This window comes from Talpa europaea (assembly GCF_964194135.1).
Source record: "Talpa europaea genome assembly, chromosome: 7".
NCBI lineage: Eukaryota > Metazoa > Chordata > Mammalia > Eulipotyphla > Talpidae > Talpa > Talpa europaea.
The window spans coordinates 4343966-4361415 of record NC_140074.1 but is presented as its reverse complement, the minus strand read 5'-3'; the positions used below and the strand labels follow the sequence as shown (position 1 = coordinate 4361415).

The following is a 17450-nucleotide window of genomic DNA, read 5'->3' as shown; positions in this document are numbered from 1 at the left end:
ACGTTCAGTTCAGGAGAGTCTTTGCACGGGTTTGAAAATCTGTTTTCCATGCTCTGTTCTTGCAGTTTTTTGGTAATACTGTGGTCTATTTATACAAATATTAAAATACTGTTTATAGATGGCTGTGTGCTGCGAGTTCAGGGCCAGAGCCACTGGCCAGTCCTCTGAGCCAACCGGTTTCCTCAGCCGGGAGCCCGGAGGAGCCTAGGAGGCGCGTTGGTGCTGACTGCTGTGCTGTTAGTGTTCCTGGCCGCAGGGCGCCGGTGGACACTCAGCTTTTCCCTTCCTTGGCACGCAGGTCTTGTTCACCCCCCTTCCATTTACCAGCTGGCTCAGCTTATCACTGGGTGGAGCCTTTCTTGAAGCTCCACTCCTTCCTATTTATAGCTGGGCCCCTGCTCTCCACCCCCATCCAGAAGTCCAGCATCGCGCCTACCAGCCCTTGGCTTGCTCAGGACCTGGTCACACTGCTGGGCCCCTCTAAAGGCCATCTGAAATCTGGAGTGTGGCCCGAAACCATCACTGGAAGTTTCTGGAATCAGACTGACCTGGGCCAGGGTTCCTGCCTGGCCACTCACAGTTATGGCACCTTGAGATGACTGTCTTTTTGATGGTTCCTCATGTGGGGATGACATCAGAAGGCATGTCCATGTGTCACTCCACGCTGGCCCACAAGAACCGTGCTTACTCGGTTGGACAGACTTCACAGTCCACCGAGAACACTTCCCTGCCAAGTGGGCAGGAGGTGCCTCGGCCCCAGTTTTTGGGGAATGGCCACAGCAGGCTGTGGTGCTGTTTGGACCGCGCCCCGCCTGGAAGGAGGAACAGTGCCCAGGGTCTTCCCTCTCCCGGCCCTGCCAGCCGATGGGGTCTGCGACCCCCACAGGAGCCAGGCCAGTGCACGTGAAGGAGGCTTTATTACTCGTCACTGGCTAGAGCAAGCGGACAGGCAGAGTAAAAAGATCAGATAGAAAGTGAGTGGCGGGGCAGGCCGCGGCGCCGTCCTGGCTGGAGCGGGGAGGGAAGGTAGCACCGGGAGAGGCCGCTCTCAGGCCAGCCCTGCCTTGGGCCAGGCTCCTGGCTCCAGTTCCTCCAGAGGGGACAGCGCCCCTTCCTGGGGCCACCTCACACCTGCTGGTCCCTCTGCTGCTTTCGGCAACAAAAAGGCAGTGCTCTTCTCGCCCAGGGCGAATCCTGGCTTCAGGGCCAGCTGCCCTAGCACAGCCCCTCCCTCCCGAGGAGCCCCCCCAGAGGGTTGGGTGCTTGGGGGTGCAGGCAGGCTTGGGGGCTCCAGAGCCTCAGGTCAGAAGCAGGGCTGGGGGATGGGCTGGGGCCATTCAGCCTGGGGGGGGGGCCCTCACAGCTGGATGGCCGGGAGCCAAGACAGGACAGGGTTGGCCACCCCGCCCTGAGCAGCTGGTCAACGACAGTGGCAGGGGGGCCGTCCTCTCCCGCCAAGGCCGGAACAGGCGGGGCCAGGGCGGGGGCCTGCTTAGCTGAGCAGTTCCAAGTAGGTGACGGGGACCTTGCCCTTCTTGTTGCCTCTCTCGCCGACGAGCCAGTCGGGGTCCATGCCCGGCAGGCTGTAGACTGTGATGAGCTGGAGGTGGGCAGAGAGCAGGTCACGCTTGGCCAGGCCAAAGCTGGCCCAGGACTCAGCGGGTGTAGGGCGCAGGGCTCCCTCTGACATGCGATCTACTCCTCCAGGGCCCCTCCTTGCCTGCCTCTGGAGACGCGGCTTCCACGGAGCTGGCGCAGCTTCCCTCCCCCCAGGTCCTGAGTTCCTAAGCCAGCCCTTTCCCGTCCCCCGGGGTGGCACCAGGCCCACCCACCTCATCTGCCAGCAGGGCCAGCTCACTGCTGTCGGCTGCCTTGTAGTCATAGAGCACCCGGGCCTTCCGGGTGCCACTGGCAGGGGGTGCCACCTCCTCCAGGCAGAGGGCAGCTTCCCCCGGAGGGACCAGTCCAGCCCCAGAGGGCCCCACAGGCATGGTGGCAGCGGTGGTGGTGGGTGAGGTGCTGCTCAGAGGCGGGGAGGTGGGCTCTGTCGTCCCCACGAAGGTGCCTGGAAATCTGGAGAGTGGGTACATCTCGTCAGCTGGGGGCCCTATCCTGGGTGGAGTGCCATGTGCCCTCCCCCCCGAAACACCAGCTGGACCTACTGCTGCAGAGGCGAGGAGATTCCAGGCTACTTACATGGCTCCCTGGGAACTGGCAGCATGAAGGGAAAAGCAAAGCAAGGGGAGGGTGAGACGCCCCTGCCCACCCCTGCTGTCCCCCGCCCAGCATGAGGGGAGCTGCTCTGGTCAGCTCAGAGGCCAGAGAGGTCAGACATGGCCAGGGCCCATCGGCTCCCTCTAACCGTCCTGAGCCCAGGAGCAGGCCCTTGCCGGCGGGAGGCTGGCTGCTCACGGGTCTGGGAGGTAGGGGGCCCCCAGGGGCACCTGCCCAGCTGCTTCTGCAGGTCCAGCATGTGGCGGTAGCACTGGGCGTAGTAAGTGGTCTGAGACTCGACGAACTCGTGGAGGCAGCGGAGGTGGTTGACCTGTGGGAGCAGTCGGGGTCAGGAGGGCCTCGGAACATCCCACCGGACCCGGCCTCCGCCTGCCAGACCCAGCATCCCACCCCGCTCCCTGCGCCTCTTGCAGCCTTTGTGACGTGCATCCTCCGGGCTGAATGCCACTGTCCGAGGACACCTAGCAGAGCCGTCCCCACCTGCCCAAGCTCCCAGTCCGCTCACTGCCTGGCTCCGGCCATGCCGAGTGCGGCCCCCGGGGCAGCAGGAGGACGTGGGGCAAGACTCACGTGAGTGCTACTGATGCCCTCCAGCAGGAGGCGGGTCACTTCTGCCTGCCGGTCAAACTCGGTCTGGGCCACTCGGAGCTCCTGCTCAGCCTGGGAGGGCAGCGCAAGTGAGAGCCCCGAAGTGCCTGCCGGCCCCTCGGCCTTCTGCAGTCTCCCCCTCCGTGGGCAGGGCATGCGCTCCCCGCGATACTCCAGGCCTGCAGGCTGACTCTTGGGGGGGCTGCGGCCTCCCCTGGACACCCTGGGGAGGACCACACTTCATTTGCCCCCCACCCCATCACTACTTAAGTGGTCTCCCCACAGAGGGGACATGATGACCCCTTCTGCGGCTCCAGGGGCTGCAGGGCAGAGCCCAGAACTAGACACAGAACCTCATGCCCACCCCCACTGACCCAGTCCCACAAGCCCCCAGCCCCAACTCACCTTGTCCACCTCATCATTCCAAAGCTGCAGGGACCACGACAGGATCGGTCAGCGGGGGAGGGAGGGGCACCAGTCAGCGGGCAGGGGAGGCAAGGGCGGGTGGCAGAACCCCAGAGCCTGTGCCCTGCCCCAGCTCCCAGAGACCTCAACCTCTTCCCCCCACAAACCCTTCCCCCCAAGCCACCCGGGAGCTGAGGCTGGGCTGAGGCCTGGCGTGAGAGACAGGTCCAGCATGCCATGTGCAGGGAGAGGGGACAGTCGGGCCCTGCTGGGCTCCAATGGCGGCAGTCTCAGGCTCTGAGGGGGTCTCCAGGGAGATGGAGCCCCCCACCCACCCCGACACCTGGCTAAGGCTGCTGGGCTGGGAGGCTGACCACATGACCCTGGTCAGTCCCTGAACCTTTCTGTCCTGTGGCAGAGAAAAGCCACCTTGGGTCCGAGTCACACTGGGGTTCAATGGCAAAAGCAAAAAACCAGGCAGGCCCCACCCTCCGGACACTGATCCTTCCACTCGACCCAGGAAGGAGGGCAGGAAGTGGCGTCCAGAGTGTAAGGAAGAAAAGCCCTCCTCCCCCTTGACTTAGGGGACCAGTTCCCTCCGCACCCCGAGGAAAGCTATGCGGAGGCCCTGGCCTGAAATCCAGGAAGCAAACTGAGGCCAGCCCTGGTGGACAGACGTCCCGCCAGTGCCTCCCAGAAGTCCCCACGGGAAGCCACCTCCACGCGGACGGACAGACGTAGGGGCCTGGTGGACTGCAGAGGCCCCGGGGACCACGGCCCAGCCGCTGACGCACGGCACGGACACACTGGCCGCAGGGAGGAGCAGAGGGGCTGCGTGGGACAGCCGCACCCGCGGGGACACAGAAGGCCAGAGAAGGGCACGGCGGGTCGTGATAGGACGATGGGGCCAGGGGACGGGCCTGTTCCCCCAACTGAACACAAACACCAAACAGCTCAACAGAGTGGCGGGAAGCGACCAGGACACGCAAAGCCTTCTGAGCCAGTCTCACGCCTCCTGTCCCCCAGGTGCTGCCCGCGCGCGCGGCTTCTCAGGACCCCACTCCAGCCCTCCCCCCCGGCAGGTGTGCGGTAAAGGCAGCTGGAGACACAGCACATCCCTGTCCCCCCATCTTCAGGGGCTGGTGAGCTCAGGGAGGCCCGGAACCTCATGGGGGGAGGGGGAAGGGGTGCCTGGGCAGGGAAGGGTCCCTTGGAGATGGGACCCTGATGTCCTGAGTTGTTCAGCGCAGCTGGTCCGGCCTCCGTCTTCAGCTCTGGGCAGAGAGGGGCCAGGCCGGCGACACGGTCACGGGGCACCAGTAACTGGTCCAACCGAGCTGTGGCACCCCACTTGCGGGTGGTTGGGTGGCCGGGTCCCTTGGTGGGGGAGGGGACGGGGCAGAGGCCAGGGTGGGGCGCTTACCGCGGAGGCGCTGGCCGAGAGAATGTAATTACGAGGTCTAGTCTCCTGAAAGTCAGGCACCGTCTGGCAGGAACAGAGTTCACGGGGGGGACAGGGTCACGAGCAGCCGGGGGAGGCCAGGAGGCCACCCAGACCTCTCGCAGGGAGATGCCAGGAGCGCCCCCCCCAGACACAGGAGGCTACAAATACAGTACAGACCCCCTTCTCCCCACACCAACCACTCGGGGGTCACGGCCAGACCAAGTGGGCACGCAGTGGGATGCCCCAGGAGCAAGCGTGGCGGGAGACAGCTCACGCCGCCATCACAACCCGGCCTCCGGGGCGCCCCACCTGGGCCCAGCTCACCGATGTCCCAGTCAGCCCCAGAGTCCCCTAAACAAAGCTGCCACCCCAGCTTTTCTCCTTCCCAGAATCTCCGCATGGACGAGCCCTCCCACCTGAGGGGGACAGAAGGGTGCACGGATGGACAGAAGGACAGGCTTTGAACGTTTGCAAAAAGCTGCCTCCGGTGCCTGGCGTCCCCCAAACCAGAGGCTACGCGTGGTAGAGGCTCTGGGGGGAGAGCAGCTGCTTGCAAAATGCCCCCAGACGCGCCCTGGGCCGGCGCCGTGGGGCCCAGGCCGGGGAGCACGCCAGAAGCAGCACAGCACGTGGACAGGTATACTCACATCTCCCTCACACTGAGCCAAGTTACCCAAAGCAGGACGGAAAGGAACAAAAACAGAGAGTTAGTGAGTCCACAGCGCAGGCGGGAGCAGGCCCCCCCGGCCCCGGCAGAAAGGGACACAAGGCGGACGGACGCACACACCCGCCCCCAGGAAGGAGCCCTGACGTGAGTGTGCACGCAAGTGCGGCGGACACGTGGAGGGAACAACTGCTGAGCTGGAGTCCTCGGGACGCTCTGCCTGGGCCACCCAGGTCCTGGCTCTGGAGAGGGTGGCCTGGCCTAACCCGTCAGTGAGAGAAGAGGCTGTGCTGCTCACTAAGAAAAAGATCCCTCGCTCGGCTGGTGGAGTAAGAGCCTGTCCTGGCCAAGGCATTCCAGAGAGGTGGTCCAGTCCTAAGTGAACGGGCAAGACTGTCCTGTCCAGGTGACTTAAAGGGGTCATCCCTATAGCCACAGATCATCCCAGTCAAGCCCAACGAGACGCCAGGGGCTGAGCCTCCAGTCTGGGCCCGACACCTGTATGAGGTAGGTCCTGCCCACAGCACTTGCCTGAGGCAGTGCAGGCCAGGCCCCGTGACCCCCAGGGTCCACGCAGTGGGAGGGAACAGCGAGGAGGGACTGGGCCAGAACACTCATGGGCAGCCATGAGCTTGGGCTGTGTCTGGCCTTTCTCAGCAAGAGCCCGGTGGCTGCCCAGGAGAGTGGAGGCTCCATCCTCTCGGTGTCCGGTGGCCTTTGCCCCCACACCCCAAAAGCTTGGCATGCTGGGCGTGGGCTCACCTTCGGGTTTAGCTCTCTCAACCCTGGCCTAGCCCTGGACAAGTGGCCCCGCACTGTGTCCCATGGGCTGGCCAGACTGAACAGGCCGCAGTGAGCGGGCACTGAAGGTGGCCGAGGCTGCCCAGGCCCCAGCCAGTCTCATGGGGCTAAGAGGCTCCGTGGATGCCCCTGAGCAGGCGGAGGTCCAGCTCCAGGGCTCTTCGCACCACCCCAGGGGAGCCTATGCACAGCACGCCCTGGGCGAGCGTGGGAGCAGCAGCTGGGAGAGTTAGTAAGGGGACCAGGCCCTGGCAGAGCTGGGACAGAGCCAAGCATCCAGGGAGGGACGGCAGGGGCATGCGAGAAACTGGCTGACTGCCTGGGGAGGCCGTGGGGCGTCCGGGCCCTGGTGGGAGCACTGCTGGTCATCCCGCCCCCAAAGTCTGCCTTGGGACCCAGAGCAATGGCTCACCAAGGTTCCCTCTGGGGTGGGGGCAGAGCGGTGTGGCCTGAGGCGAACAGCCAGCCCAGGGCCCCAGCCAGGCCTCTCCAGGCAGGGACAGGGAGGGAGGTCATGCCAAACACCAGGTCCCTTCAGGCCCCACCCCCCTTGGCTCCAACCGGAACCAGGAACGGGAATGGGGGGTGGAGGCAGAGGGAGCCATAGGGGCACCTACCGTGGCTTTGGCTTCTGCGGCCTTGGCCTTCTTCAGCCGCGCTTTGCAGGCGTCCAGGTCCAGACGGCGGTTTTGGAGGAGCCGCCTCTCCTTCTGCAGGAGGGGGACAGGGAGCAATGAGACCTGGGCTGCCTGGGGAGACACCTGGCTGTGGCAGGACTGGCACACAGGGACAGGGAAACTGAGGCCCAGACAGAGGAGGTCATCCACTTCTGGTCTCTCAGCCCCCAAGAGCCGCATCAGGGACGGCCCGGGAGCGCTGAGCTCCCTGCCTGGGGAGGGCCTGTGCTCAGCAGCTCTGAGGAGACAGCTCTGGGGTCACCAGGAGGCAGGTGGTCCCGGGCTCTCACCGAAATGGTCTTCCAGTCCCCTTCCAGGAAGTTGCGCAGGGGCGTGAGGAAGTTGATGGAGGCCGTGTGGATGAAATCCCTCTCTGCAGCTCCCAGATGCTTCTCGGCTTCTGCCACCTTGATCAATGTCTTCCCTGAGGATATGGAGTTGAAGGGTGAGGAGGAAGGGAGGCCCAGCTCAGGCGCCTCTGACCCCAGGGAGCAGGGGGAGCTTGGCAAAGGCACAAGGCAAGAACACGAAGTGCAAGGTGGCTGATCTGGAAACACGCGGACATCCACATACCTGTCGGCTGGGGACTGACAACCAGCAGGTCATCCAAGCACGGATATGGCCATTGAAAAGACGGGGGTTGTGGGGGGGACTTCCAGAAGAACAGAGAAAGGGGCTCAACAAATCCTCTCCCCAAAAGCAATGATAAAGCAGGATACAATTGCCAGAAACAACCATTTCTGGGCTATGGAAATGGACAAAGGCAAATACATTGAAGAGCATTTATTCAAGAATGAGTGGATCTTGGCAAGAACCTGTGGGTTTTTAGCCTGGGGGGTGCACCATCGCCTTAAGTTCAGTGGCTGTAGCTCTGCTGGAGCAGAGCAAGACCAGAGGCTGGCAGCTCGGCTGCTAGCGAGGGCTGACTTGGTCTGGGCTGGAGCATAGAAAAATCCCTGGGATACCGTCAAGAACCACAGTGATCTTGAGGCCGGTAATCAGGATAATCACAGCCTCACTGGAAGCTGGAATACTGGCTGGAGCAAGTCAACATGCTTCGAGAAATTTAACATGAGCTGTAGAAAACAGAGTCATCCCATAGGCCCTGCTGGACTCCCAGAAGCCTTTGGGAAGGTTGTGCCCGTGTGTGGCAGTCAGGAAAGACTGGAGAGGACGCATTAGCTACTCACCCTTGGCTGGGCAGGAGGCTTTGCACACCCACAAAATAAAGCCGGGAAGATTCAGAAACTGCCTGAACTCTGAACGTGGTCCCCAGACCACTCAGAAGTTCATCAGTGAGGTCATGACAGTGCAAGGTGGTCACCTGGACCAACCACTGACTGGTCAACCCGGGCTAGCCCAGGAGCAACCCCAAAAAATCTAGCTTCAAAGTAAAAGAGCTAGGCTTCAAAGGAGTTTAAAAAGGAAATAACAAAAAAGAAAAGAAAGAACACTAAAATGAAAAAAATAGAATTAAAAAAAAGGCAGCAACAGCAGTTGCTATGTACTGCAGGGGACATGGACTCAAGGCAATCAGCTCAGGCAAGTCTAAACACTCCCCCCACCCCCCCCTGCCCCAGTCCCAGGGGCTCAGAATCCAAACCTGAAGTCCGGATCTCAACAAGAAAATTATGAGACGTGAAAAGAAATGTAAGTGTGGTCAATAAGCAGAAGAAGAGAAAAAATGAACAGACATGATCTCCAAGGAGGTCCAGCCTTAGCCTGAACAGAGAGCCCAAACAGCTGTTACACTAGAAAACATCTGCTTACCACAGGGCCTCCCTGGTGGCGCAAGGGGTTAAGCACAGCACTATGAAGCAATCTGCAGCCTCTGCAGCGCGAGTTCGATCCCCGGCCGGCCAGGGAGCTACCACATGGTGTAGCAGACCTCTCCTGTCTCCCCACTTCTTCCCTCAGCAATGTATTTCAGTCAGTCTGCCCCCCTCTGTTTCCCCCCTCTGTCTCTGGTGAGTCCTCTCACCCCCCGCATCTCAGGCCTGTGCCCCAGCTCTTGTATGCATAAGTAAATAAATATTTAAAAAAAAACAACCAACATGTATTTAACATAAAAGACATAAAGGAGGAACAGATGAACAAAAATGACCTGAAACATAGAGAAAACAGTAACAAAATGCAAATGCAGCAGAGTTTTAGTTTTAACAGTAAGAGGAAAAAATTCCTGGTCCACGCGGGAACAACACTATTGGGCGACCTGCTTTAGTTACACACAGAAAGTCAGTTGGAAAGTTGCGCTTTCCAAGAACCTGTCTACCGCGGAGGACATCAACAATTACATTAAATGGAAATGGATTAAACACAAAGCTTGTCAGACCTTTTCTTTCTTTTTTGTAAGATCCAAATATACACCGTCTAGCAGTCCTTTTGCTTCACTGCCTCTGAAAAAGCAAGCAGGGTCAGCAGCAGCTGCACTAGAGCCACCTGCACAGATCGGTCAGCTTTTCACTCGTCTGCTCAAACCAGCCAAGGTCCGGCTGGGAAGTGAGGCCTCAGTGTGTGCACCCAGCGTCTCCGTCAATATGAAGGCTATAGGCTTCAAGGTGGACTAAAGGAGCATCCTTGATTTGGTCACCCGGGACGCCTGCCTTCCAGCAGAAATAATGCTAGCTGCTGCTCCATAACATAAAAAAAAAAAGATACTCTGACAAGACAAATCAAGACAAAAACTCCGAACTATATGCTGTTTATGAGAGACACGCTTTGGATTTAAAGATACGACTAGGTTGGAAATAAAGGGCTAGATAAAGGTCTACCCAGCAAACGGGGATCAAAGGCAACAGGAGTGGCTGTACTGCCCTCAGTTAAGACGGACTTTACGGCAAATGTTCCTTGCAGCGCTATTTACAACCACCAGTATGGACACAGACTAAGTGCCCAAGGCAGAAGAGGGCATTAAGGAGTGGTCTAGATACACAGTGGAACACTACTCGTGATTAAAACAAAAAAAAGAAATCTTGGGCCTCCCTGGTGACACAGGGATTAAGTCTCAGCGCTATCAAGTTACGGTCAGCCATAACACTGCAGCCTGAGCTCGATCCCCGGCCAGGGAGCTACCCACATGGCACGGCAGACCTCTCCTGTCTCCCCGCTGCTCCCCTCAGCAGTGGATTTCAATCTGCCTTTTCTGCCCCCCACCTTGTCTCTGGTGAATCCTCTCACCCCCCAGCACCCTTGGCCTGCACCCCAACTCTTGCATGCATAAATAAATAAATCTTTAAAAAAAAAAAGAAATCAACAGAAAAGAACTCAGAAAATCTACAACTATTCAACATCAGTCTGCTGGCAGGAAGGTGAAATCACGCAGCTCCTCTGCATGAAAACAGCAGGATCATTTCTTTTTTTTTTTTTTTTTAATTTTTTTTTTTTTTAATTTTTTTTTTTTTTTAATTTTCTAGAGGCATGTCTTATTTCTTTACTTATTTGTTTTGTTTTGTTTTTGGTTTATACATGCACTGGGTACAGTCAGAAGCGCGGGAGGGTGAGAGAATTCACCAGAGCCAGAGCGGGGAGCAGAGCAGGCAGAAGGACTGAAGTACACTGCTGAGGGGAGCAGCGGGCGGCAGGAGAGGTCTGCGCGCCATGCGGGACCCTCCTCTGGTGGCCGGGGAGCAGCCGGGAATCGAACCGGCGCCGCAGAGGTGGCGGGCAGCTTCGCAACCCAGCGCTCAACCGCTGCGCCACTGGGGAGGCCCTTTTTTTTAAATTTTTAAAGAGGCATGTATTTTATTCATTCATTCATTTATTTATTTATTTATTTTGTTTGTTTGTTTGTTTGTTTGTTTATACAAGCACTGGGTACAGTCAGAAGCGCAGGAGGGTGAGAGAATTCACCAGAGCCAGAGCGGGGAGCAGAGCAGGCAGAAGGACCGAAGGACACTGCTGAGGGGAGCAGCGGGCGGCAGGAGAGGTCTGTGTGCCATGTGGGACCCTCCTCTGGTGGCCGGGGAGCAGCCGGGGATCGAACCGGTGCCGTAGAGGCCGCGGGCAGCTTTACAACCCAGCGCTCAACCGCTGCGCCACCGGGGAGGCCCCAGGATCATTTCTTAAAGGCAAACAGACATGCGTGGCATCGCCCATTCATGCTGAGGCACCCCCAGGGGAGGTGAAGGCCTGGCTTCGCCAAGGTCTGCATGCAAATATTCACAGGGAAACAACTTAAATGGCTACCGAGTGGTAAACAGAGAAAAGGTGGTTTCCCTCACAAGGGAATACTATACAACTACAAAAAGGAGAGCACCCCAAAACATCATGCAGCATGGGCGGACTGTGGACATGGTGCTGCATGGAAGCAGCACGTGCGGAAGAGGACGTGGCAACTGTCCATCCACATGACATGCTGAGAAAGGACAAACTGACAGAGATGCAGGCTGGGGTGGTGCGGCCTGCGCGCAGGCATGAGGGACTCTGTAAGTTGGACTGGGGAGGTCTGGACTCTGGAAATTTACCAGCAACCACTGAGTCACGCACTCAGAACAGGCCCATTTTACGATATGTTAATGATGCCTCGATAAACTTAAGAAATGCAGTAATTAGAGCCTGAGCTGGACCACAGGTGCCACCGAGAGGAAGCGCCTGCTGCAAGGCCATGCCGACGCCAGCTGCCGGCGAGCGTGCAGCACGACTCCTGACAGCCAACAGAAGGAACTGGCGCAGGGAGGCTTCTGTTTTGTGACTATTTTTGTCTGGAATGAACGAGGTTTTAGCACTAGAATGGGTTCAGACGTTATTTGTATCAGTTAAAAAACAAAGGAGAGAAGACAGGAGGGTAAGATTAGAGGCCGCGAGCCCCACGCATCCCAGGGGCTGCGGACCCCAGCTCACCGTAAGGGGTGGTGGGCCCCAGCTCGCTGGCCGCCTCTGCCATGTACTGAGCCAACAGCTCCCCGTTGGTGACCCGAGAGGGCACCTTCCTGTCCAGCTTCTCATACAGGAACTCCTCCACCCGGGCACCTGCGGGAGACAGCAGTCAAAGCCACAGAGCCTGGTTTCCACGCACAGCACCCCCGCCCGCTTTGCCCCACGACCTCCTCGGCCACTCACTGGGGTTGGGCTGCAGCAGCACCTCTGTCTGCCTCAGAATTTTCTCCGTCCAGTTCTTGGTGCTGTCTGCCCGGGTCAGAAGATTTTCGAAGTGAGCATCAAGCTCTGTCTTCTCAGCCTGGCCAAATTTCTCCTCTGTGAACTGTGGGGGAGCGAGGAGGGGTACTTACAGAGGGGAGAAAGGAGGGCTGTCCCCACCCCACCCCCCAGAACTCAGGCTCCGAGGTCAAGAAACCTGCTCTGCCCCCAACCTACTCTGGGACCCTGATATATTACAATCCCACTCTGGGCCTCAGTTTACCCCCTTGTGAAATGAGATGTCTGGACCATAGTTTGGGGGTAGGGGGTCATTGCTTCTCTTGGCAATCCAATCAAAGATACAGCCCCACCCCCTCTGCTGCTCAGGGCTGATGGGCGCAGGCACAGCTGGGAGGGCCAGGGGCTGGCCTTGGGGGTGGTGCCCAGGGCTCAGAAAGCTCAGTCCACCAGACCCACGGCCAGGCAGGGACCAGGAAGTCACACAGTCCCCCACCAGAGCCCGCAGAAGCCATGAGGGCCACCCAGGGCCAGCCAGAAAGCAGCTCAGGTCCTTGCCCATCTGATCCTGAGAGGCCCGTAGACGAATGTGCCCATTTTTCAAACAGGCATGCCAAGGCCTTGCCGAGCCAGGGGATGGAGACTGCTCAAGGTCGCAGCCAAACAGCAAAAGGGTGAAGACCCCCAGAGGTAGGTGGGAGGGAACACCCATCGCCGAGCAAGGCCCAGCCCCACGCTGAGTGTTGTTCTGATGCCCACGCAGTGGGTCGGCTCCCATTTCACAGACGGTACCGCTGAGGGTCTGCCCAGAGCCGGGGTCTGGGCTGGAGGCCTTCCCCAGACTGCTTGCCAGGGAGGAGTCACGAGCCCCGGCTCTGGCTCCGGCGGCTCCAGGGTACTGCGGGTGGGGGCATCTGCAGGCTGCCTGCAGCCATCAATTATGCAACAGGACTTGGGTTTCTCCCCCGCAGGGCTGGGGCGGGGCTGGGGCTCCTCAGGCCAGGGTGACAGCCCACAGCTCCCCACCAGGGACCAGCTGGTGCCTCTCACCTCTCCCCACTCTCTCTGCCTCTTCCCGATCCGCAAACTGGGCCAGGCCCTGGACTGGCCTCAAGTCACCTGGCCCTTGGGGTGGCATTAGCCCCATTTTCCAGATAAGAGCAGTCCCCTCTCTGGTCCTTGGCCCTCCACCCCCGCACCACGGAGAATGGGGCGAACAGCGTGTATTGCTCAGAAAACTTGGAAGGCGGTTGGCTCGGCGTCAGCACACTGCCAGGCTGGACACATGCTGGCTGGCCTCTGCCTCCTCCTCCTGAAGGAGAGGTCTCCCCCGTGGCCCTGCCCAGGGACCGCCTGTCCCCGAGAGTACCAGTGCAGGCCACGCGCTGCGCTCAGCTGCTCCCCCTCACCCAGGTCAGGGCAGCGCCTGCCCCTCACACCCCACATCCACCTGCTCAAAGTGCTTCCTCAGCTCTCGGCCTCCATCCCACGTCCATGGCTGCCTGCTCGGCTCGGACGATGACAGTGCCACCGCCTCCCTGGCTCGTCGTTTCACTCCTACAGCTACTACAACCATTACCGCCATCGCTACCAGTAGTATTAGCACTACCGCTTCTACTACCCACGCCCACCCCCGCTGGCATCTTACCCCCATGTGCCTTTGCTTCCCCTCCTGGTGCCAGAGCTGGGCTGCTCCTGCCACCTGGAACACCCTCCCTGGGCCAACTTCACAAAGTCCTCCTGGCTTTCAAGGCACAGTTCAGGGGCTCGGAAGCCCTCCCAGAACCAGTGGTGCAAAAGGGATCCTGCCCTCCTCATTCTTCTCCCGGGGCCCAGGTGGCACCCACAGGGTGGGGGAGACAGGAGCTTCCTAAAGGTGTCCCTGGAGGGGAAGGGCTGTGCACTCACCCAGCACTCCTGGGACCTGGCCAGGTGGCACCGTGCAGGGAGCTGCCCACACAATGACAATAAACACCTCCGAGCCCTCCAGGCTGACTCCTATCCCCAGGGAGACTGGTCTCAGGCAGGCCCCCCCCACCTGCCCCGTCACATTTCAGGCCCCTCTTGCCCACCTCATCCCTGCCACGGGGAAGGGTGGTTCAGAGGCTGATCTGTGGCGTCCGAGGCTCCACCCGGCAAGATGGCAGAAGCAGGGGGTAGGCGTGCAGAGCCAGAGAAAGCCTCTATTTATAAAGCTCCCGTCTCCCTGCTCCACCCTGGAGGCTGGGCCTGGGTGACGGTTCCCACTCCAGGATGGGTGACCCAGTGGGCCTGTCCCCACCAGCGAAGCAGGATCACAGGGTGTGAGCCCCCACACCAGAAGCTCTGCGGGCAGGCTTGGCAGGGTCAGGTGCCAGGCCCCAAGGTAGCAGGAAACTGGCAGATCAGGTTCTTCCCAGATATAGGAGGCACAGCAGTTGCCATGCCAACACCGGGGTGAATTTCCCCACCTTCCAGATGAACTGGGGCTGTTGAAAGGCCTTCCCACTCGGGCTGGGGTGGCCAATGGGGCTTAGAACTTGGAGCAGCAAAGCTTTTGGGCATTAATCCTCAGAAGAAGCTGTGCTTTCTAGCAAACAGGGCCACACGGGCTTCGGAGAGACCCACTGGGCCTGTGCCTCCAGAGAACCAACATCAGCAAGGACAAACAACAGCACCTAACCCCTGAGCACTGTGGGCCGAGCCCCGAGTCTGCAGCCACTCTGGGAGGCAGACCCATGTGACGCCTGACGGACTGAAGGGGACATGGAGGCTCGGAGAGAAGTGATGTGCCAAGGTCACAGGTTACAGAGGTGCACTATGACCCACATTCACCCCAACAGTGAGCACAACCAGAACCGTCAGGAGCATCCTGGGAAGGGAGGGTGGCTAATCCCATTTTTCAGATTGAAAAACTGAGGCCCAGAGAGGTGACACCCCTTTCCCAAGGTCACAAGAGGGAGAATCCAAGCCCACAGATGATTTTAGGTCTTTCTTCACCAGTTCAATTAAGCTGCCTCAGTTTCTCTCCTTGCACTGAAATGGATAGGATTTGTTCCAACCCCAGCAACATGGGCTGGATGGCTTCCCAAGCAGGGCACGCGGCCGGCCCCCAGCCTCTCGATCCCGGCCTGGGGAAGCAGGACACAGACCTCTCCCGGGGAGAGAGGAAAGAAGCCCGGCCCTCCGGCTTCCGGGCTGCCGGCCCAAGCGTGTGAAAGGGCCCGAGGGGCGCGGCGCGCCAGCAGCCCCTGCACAGGTGCGGAGGCCGAGGGTCGCAGAAGCGGTCGCGGGGGTGTCCGAGTCCTCCGCCCTGGACGAGCCGGTCACTGCCGAGCCAGGGCCGGGGGCGGGCTCCCGGGCGGCGCCCCAGCAGGTCCGGGGCCCAGCGGCCCGGCAGCGGGTAACCCGCCTGTGGAAATGGTGGACGCTGATACCTGCCCCCAGCCCAGGCAAAGGGCCGAGGCCCGGCTCGGTCCCCCGCCCCGGGCCACGCCGAGGGTGCGGCCAGCGTGGCGGCCGCTCCGGTTCCCCCCTCCGGGGCGCAGGGGCGCAGGGGAGGCGGCGCAGGGCGCAGGGGAGGCGGGCGCAGGGGCGCCCCCCGCGGGGCAGCGGCCGGCGCCACGGAGGGGCGTCCCCCGCGCCCGGCCCTGCGGCGCTGGCGCGCCCCGCTCGCCCCACATCCGGGCCCCGGGGGCGGCGCGGCCGGCGGCCTCACCTGCACGGCCCGGGTGAAGAAGATGCCCGCGTCCGACGCCAGCTTCTTCATGTTGAAGTCCATGGCGCGCCGCACCGCCCGCCGCGCCCGGCCCAGCGCAGCCTGGCAGCCCCCCGCCCGCGCGGCCGGCCCGCACCCCGCCCACCTGCTGCCGGGGGGCCCGCCCTCGGCGCGCGCCCGCCCGCAGCTGCCAACGCCGCCGCCAACGCCGCCGAGCCCGCCGGAGCCCGCTGGAGCGCGCAAGGCGGGGCGCGGGCGGCGGGGGCGGGGCCTGCGGAGAGGCCGGGGGCGGGGCCTGCGGGCCGGCCCGGGGCGGAGCCTCCAGAGAGACGGCGGGGCGGGCCGGAGAGTCTCCGGGGGCGGGGCGATGAGCGGGGCGGAGCCTCGGGTGGGCGGGGCGAGCAGACCTGAGGCGCCCGGGGGAAGAGACCGTCTGGGGCGGGGCGGAGGGAAGGGCCGACTCGCTGCTGCTCGCCACTGCCCCCTGGCGGGCCTCTCTCGCTTCGTCGACCGTGGCTTAGATTTGTGACACTTCATCCTCTTTTGCGCATTCACAACCCTCTCGTCGGCTTAGGCCCTCTGACTCCCTGTCTCTCGGTCTCTTTTGCCCTGGGTCGCCACCGCTCACCACCACCTTGATCTCTCCAGCCCCCTCCTCTTCTGCCCATGACCTTGCTGACAGAAGAGCAAGGGGACAGGCCGGCTGGGGACTCCTCCGCACCTCTGGGGAAAGGCTGGAAATGCTTTGGTTCACCAAAGTTGGGGGTGGGGTTGGGGGAAGACAGAGATCCAGGGACCCCGGGCCAGGAGCCGCATGCAGAGAGAAGGGAAGTCTTCGATTTTGACAAGGTGGAGGAATGGATCGCCCTTCCAGCTTGGACATGGGCTGACCTTGAACTCAGCTCCTGTCAGCCCCAGACGGGGAAGGGGATGGCTTGCAAAGACATCTCCCTGCCCGTGGGTCTCGACAGGGGGCTTTTTACAGCCGAGGAGCAGTGTAGGGGTTCATTGGGTAGAAAATATCTAAGGAAACATCAAGAATGGCAAGATTCTGGCTGAAGACAGGCCAGTATGATAAGATATTGAGGGTTGAGGGAGAGGAACTTCATTAAATATGGGAAGTGATCAGATATCAAGGCTTGGAGATTTCTGCTAACAGGACTCAATGGGATTCTTGCTAAAACTGGACTCTACAAGGACAGAGGTACAAGCCCAAAGTCAAGCTTAGTCCTGCAGAAAGCTCAGAGGACACCGACTCAGATTTGATGAAGGAAAGGTCAGTCAGTGAGTACTATGTGCCAGGCTCTGTTCCAGCCATCAGGGATGCAGCAGTGAACAAATTAAGTCCCATTCCCTATTGGGCAAACAAATCTACAGCATATCATATGCCAGGTCCTGGAAAGAAAACCTAACAAAATAAAGGAGGGAGAGAGTAAGTGGTAGTTGTGACTGATCTTACAGCTGTCCCTGTCTATAAGTTTCATCTATTTCTCTAGTTTCTACTTGGATTTTCTAATAGTGTGGATTTTCTAATAGTGATGGCCCAAATATCCTGAGCCCATGCCAGGCCCAGTGCTAGGCACTAAATGGATAATCACCTAAGATCGTCCTCACAGCTCATGATTCTCCTCCTCATCATCTTAGGGGTGAGGGAGTGATTTGTCCAGGATCAGGGTGGAGGAAGAAGCAGATTTAGCCCAGAACCCAGACAGTGCAGTGGAGGTACTGGACTCACTCCCTTATTCTTGGGTCACTGACTACCACTCTTCCCACTCTGCCACCTTGAGTCAAAGATGCCAGGAGTTCTCAAAGATGCCAATACTGTTCCTGGAATGCTCTCCTTCT

The 17450-nt window shown here is 60.2% G+C and overlaps 1 protein-coding gene across 6 annotated transcripts; it reads right to left on the bottom strand.

The window, feature by feature from the left end:
- Positions 1 to 904: 904 nt before the first annotated feature.
- Positions 905 to 15668, bottom strand: SH3GLB2 (SH3 domain containing GRB2 like, endophilin B2; the record flags this gene model as incomplete). Of its 6 annotated transcripts, XM_084236101.1 has the most annotated exons (13): positions 905 to 1600; positions 1833 to 2073; positions 2197 to 2211; positions 2445 to 2545; positions 2806 to 2895; positions 3229 to 3252; positions 4652 to 4714; positions 5320 to 5331; positions 6755 to 6847; positions 7105 to 7238; positions 11654 to 11782; positions 11873 to 12014; positions 15606 to 15668. In XM_084236101.1, 13 exons carry the CDS (start codon positions 15666 to 15668, stop codon positions 1493 to 1495), a joined length of 1215 nt encoding a protein of 404 aa, XP_084092227.1. In that variant the 3' UTR covers positions 905 to 1492. The 6 variants fall into 6 exon arrangements, with proteins under 6 accessions (XP_084092227.1, XP_084092226.1, XP_084092228.1 ...); XM_084236100.1 differs by lacking the exon at positions 5320 to 5331; XM_084236102.1 differs by lacking the exons at positions 2197 to 2211; positions 5320 to 5331.
- Positions 15669 to 17450: the final 1782 nt, after the last annotated feature.